Below are 5000 nucleotides of genomic sequence, written 5' to 3' on the forward strand. Positions count from 1 at the left end.
GAAGGAGCGAGCCTTGCTTATCGATCAAGAAACAAACCTGTTGCTGAGTTACATTTCTGACCTACTTCCCTTCCCCTCATCTAGATTTCTGTCTTTTTTTTCTCTCTCCATTTCTTTCTTTTTCTTTTTCTCTCTCTTTCTCTGTTTTTATCTGTCCCTTTCACTCTCTTGTCCACCTTTGTGAAAGTCTGATTTATTTTTTGATGATTATCAGTGATTTATCGTTCTGCACCAGTCTCACACCTCACCCTGACCGTCTCTCCCTCTCCCTCCCTCCCTCTCCCTCCCTCTCTGTCCCCCCTCCCCCCTCTCCCCCCCCCCCTCCCCAGGGAGGAGAAGGAGTGCTGGATCCGGGCCAAGTACGACCAGAAGCTGTTCCTGACGGAGCCGCCGCTGTCGGACGTGCCCCTGGGCCAGCAGCTGCTGCGGGCCGTGGTGGAGGACGACCTGCGGCTGGTCGCCCTTCTTTCTGGCGCCACGGGAACAAGGAGGAGGTGAACGAGACGTTACGGCGACGGGGACGGACGCACGGCCCTCCACCTCTCCTGCTCCATGGCCAACGTGGTCGTCACGCAGCTGCTCATCTGGGTGAGGGGACTTGCGTTACACCGGCGCCTTTCTGAGCAGTGGCCGAGCCGAGAGCTTTACAATATTGCCGAACGTCCGGCCGCTCATGCACATTCACACGCCGACAGCGGTTTCAGCCAGGCAAGGCGACAGCCGGCTCGTCAGGAGGGGTAAGGGTTAGGGGGTGCCTTGCTCAAGGACACCTCGACGCTCACTAGGAGGAGCAAGGGGATCGAACTAGCGACCTTCCTTTTGGGAGCAGTCAGGGTGAGGCGTCTTGCTCAGGGACACCTCGACAATCAGCTAGGAGGAGGTAGGTGATCGAACTAGCGACCTTGTGCCGGTCCGATACCATTACGTGACTAGCTCATTTACTACCCAGGCAAAGAAAATCACACCCAAGTATGTCGGAGATGACGTGTTTCCAATTCCGACTTTCCGCCTCCGAGCGTTAGAGAACGCAGCACGACACTGCACGTTAACGGTCCCAGGTGGAAGGTCGGATTAGGTAAAAGTGTGTCAAAGGTGTGTCAGCTTGGTAGCTTAGCCTGCGTTTGAGCTACCAAGTTGGAAAAACATGGATGCGAGGACGCTTAACTAAAAGAATACAAATGTACACCCCCCCCTCTCTCCCACTCTCTCCCCCCCCCTTCCCCCCCCCCTCCCCCCCCCCCCCCAGTACGGCGTGGACGTGACGAGTCGTGACGCGCGGGGCCAGACGCCGCTGTCGTACGCGCGCCGCGCCGCCAGTCAGGAGTGCAGCGACATCCTGCTGCAGCACGGCTGCCCCAACGACGCCGCCGCCGTCGCCCCGACGACCGACGCCGCCGACGCCGCCAACCGCAACCCCGGCGGCGCCAACCCCAACATCAACAACAACAACGCGCAGTGCGAGCTCAACCGCAGCATCAGCATCATGTAGGACGCGGCGGCGGAGAGACGTCGTCTGCAGTACGGACACAGTGTGTCTTAAACACACACTCTCCCCCCCCCCCCCCCCGTCTCCCCCCCCCCCGCCCTCCCCCCCGCCTCCCCTCCCTACATCGCCCAAACTGTACAGCCCCCTACCCCTACCCCCGGTAACACAAAGAGACCACTGTCAGAGACAACAGACCTAATGCTGAAGCTCCACGTCGCTACAGAGTGTTTATTTGGTTTCTTTTTTTAACACAGGTGATCTAGCGGGCACTTGCAGAAGTGTTGTCTTCGACGACGATGTTGTGCATTGTTAATAATGTGTGTGTTTCTTTGTTTAGCTGTGCCCATGACTTGGGGAGGGAGGGAGGGAAGGGGGGGAAAACAAACCTGGTCCGAACCAGACCACGATCGGCTTTAAGTATTCATTTTTACGTTGGTTTTTTTCGTCGTTTCGTTTTGTTTTATTTAAAGCTTCAACCAAACGAGTGAGGTTTTAGCGTGGAAAAGGTTTATGTTTTAACACTTGAACATTTCTGTGTAAGTCTTCCACCTGTAGAGCCCAACTGAATAGAGTTCCAATGCGTGTTACAAACTAAAGCTTCCCTTGTTCATTCCCAGCCTTCCAAACTCTTAATATCAAACAGCTAAGATAATTAAGGGGCAGCATATAGTCATTTAGGGTAAGAGTGCGCCACATCTTCTGCGATAGACATTTCTTTTGCAAATCGCAAATTAAGGCTTCAATTACGACGCACAACTTTGACCCAACTCTCAAACTCTTGACGCGTTCATTCATATACAAAGGCAAAGCAATTATAGATAATGAATAAAAGTCTGCATTATTCAGATGCACAACACACACGTAGGCACGCGGGGGGGGGGGTGGGGGGGGGCACGCAGCATAAGAGAGCTGATTGCGTGAGGCCCATCGGGTGAAAGAGAGTCATTTCCCCCGTCCACCCTTAGCGTGATCTTCCTCCAGATCTTCTGTGATTATAAAGGAATTAAGGGTGGCCATGTTTTATGACCGTAGAGCCTCGTGGCTCTGTGAAGATGCCCCCTTCAAATCAAATCTCATTCGCCTGGCGCCGCTGATTGAAAGAAGGAAACGGTACTATTATGGACATCTTTGTCTGAGTAATTTGTAGATTGAACGGATTGTGTTGATGATTTCCTTGCTCCGACGGAAGACGCACACTCACTCATCGGATGCGATGGACACCTAATTGGGTATCTTTCCACCTCTCGCTGCAGAAGGCCTGACATTGATGCACTACAAAAGAATTTGCTCTATTGTTGCTGTGAAGTATATGGTACTGTGTGTCTGTGTGTGTGCGTAGTGTGCGGGCTTCCCTGTGTGTATCCATCTTTGTGGCTCCTGTGCAAGTGTGCACATTTTACGGCAGAAAGTGCGCAAACATTTTTGTGGCGGGAAAAAACAGCGGAGATCAGGTTCTGGCGGCGTTCCGGGAGCAGGGTGGCGTGCTCATGTACGAAGGGCTGTTCTTCTGCGCCGCAGGTCTCACCCAGACTGTTAAGCGAGTTGTTAAGATAATGCTTGCTTCCCTTAAGCCTTTAGGGTCAACCCAGTCGTTGACAGGCTCGTGCTCTTACAACTGCTCCTCCCATCACAGCCTTAACCCAGACACGGTGAGCAAACTCATCCAGGTACTGAACCCAAACTATGTTGATGTTCGGATAACATGATAATGCTAGAAGAGCGAAGAAGTAGGTAAAGGAAGGGTGTATGTGTTGGCGACATGAGCTCCATGTTGCTGGAAAACACAATTTTTGAAATTTGAAATGATTCAGATTCTTGAAATGGACTTGGCATGTTTATAGTGTTGTTGTTTTTCTTAACTGCAATTGAATCGTTTAAACCGGCTTTTAGGTTTTTATGGGTTTACAATGTCAGTGTTTATGTTTACAGAGAAACGTTTTAACTCGGTACCCTGTTAACACAGTGAGGCTCCACTTGCTAGCATTGTGTTTAAACTATAATATTCAGATTTTGTCAGTAAATACAATTTTAGATTATTTTAAGCTAATATTTGAATTGATTAATTTTTTTTTTTTAAATGGACACGAATTGGCACAGGTATATATTTCTTCACTGGGTCAAATATATTGAAATCTTTTCAATTTCGAACTTGAGGAGCTAAACTTTTTTTTTTTAATGTTATCTAAAACAGAATTCAAATGCCACACAGAAAGCTCCTTTCTCTTCAACATTTCACAAACGTTTCAAAAAATGGCTGCTGCCCTGAGATGTGTTAAAGAACAAAAGGACTCTTTTCAGTGTGAAATATTACATTTAGTTTGTTTTTTTGATATACGTTTGCTTTATTTGCCAGCACCTTTTAATGACTGTGCTATGAATTTATTTATTCTTTATTGACCTGAGTTCGCCTGAGCTGAGTCAATAGACATGAACTTAAGTCAACAAAGTAAAATAAGTGTCCAATAAGTTTAGTTGTTTCCCCCAAAATAGTGCAATAATACACATACTTTATCAGACATGCCTTTGACAGGTCATACCATACAATGTTTTAGGAGACATTTTGGCCCATTCATCTTTCAACGTTTTTCGTTTTTTTTACATATACTGTATATGTTTATATTTGCTCTCCTTGTTTTTTGCATAACTGAAAGGTACTTCATTTTGGTCTGCGGCTCCACATAAGCTGACGAATCTTTGGTACTTGTGTATACTGATGTACATTTGACATATTTATAATGCAGTTTGTAAATATCCTTTTTTTTATTTTATTATGTTTGGTTTCGTCTATTTCATTTTACTGTTGTTTAATCCTTTTACTTTTACGTTCAGAACGTGGATAAAAAGGCAGAAGCTCGAGTCGTTTGTTGTATGCTTGGATGCTTGGTTGTCCTTTGACCCGTAATAAACCCTTAAATAAAACAATGTAGCCTTCCCTAGGCTTTGGGAAATAATTAAAATGCAACCGTGTATACTTTATCATCTGCTGTGCTAATATCATCTCTTTACAAAGCTGTTTGCATTTTGACCGCTAGAATACAACAAGGCCTTCAATCACACCTTTGACACCCACAAAGTACTTCCAACCAGAGCAGTCTGAAATCATTACAATGAATTCAAGTGTTACTAAGTTAAGTAACAACTCGTTTCGAGATCACACTTCCAACTTGAGGGGTCAGAAACTATGCCACTCGTTTTCTTACATTTATAAACATGAATCAAAGGGTCACTAAGTGAAGTCACATCTCCTTCCAAGAAGGTACTTCCATCTACAAATCTCTCTGCATATATTGTTATTTTATTGATTACAATGAATTACAGGGTCGCTAAGTGAAGCCACATGTCCACTTCCTGCGTGGAGGAAGTGGAGAAGCGATGAAGGGAGAGAGGATTAGGATAGAGACTTAGGGTTTAGTGTCAGGGCAAAGGGAAAGTGAGAGGTGTCAGTGTTCAGGGGAGTCAACCCCTCACTAATCCACCTCTTATTCTCTGCTAATCCTGTCCCTCTCTACCCGTT

At 46.8% G+C, this 5000-nt stretch overlaps 1 protein-coding gene across 1 annotated transcript in view; it reads left to right on the forward strand.

The window, feature by feature from the left end:
• The window catches only part of LOC115548258 (arf-GAP with GTPase, ANK repeat and PH domain-containing protein 3), a gene marked incomplete in the record, with an annotated part of 58665 nt that extends 54203 nt beyond the window's left edge, over nt 1-4462 (forward strand). The window contains 2 exon segments of the mRNA XM_030362740.1: nt 330-588; nt 1247-4462. Of these exon segments, the coding sequence (XP_030218600.1) occupies nt 330-498 (169 nt within the window).
• Nucleotides 4463-5000: the final 538 nt, after the last annotated feature.

The sequence above is a fragment of the Gadus morhua genome, chromosome 8 (genome assembly GCF_902167405.1).
Source record: "Gadus morhua chromosome 8, gadMor3.0, whole genome shotgun sequence".
NCBI lineage: Eukaryota > Metazoa > Chordata > Actinopteri > Gadiformes > Gadidae > Gadus > Gadus morhua.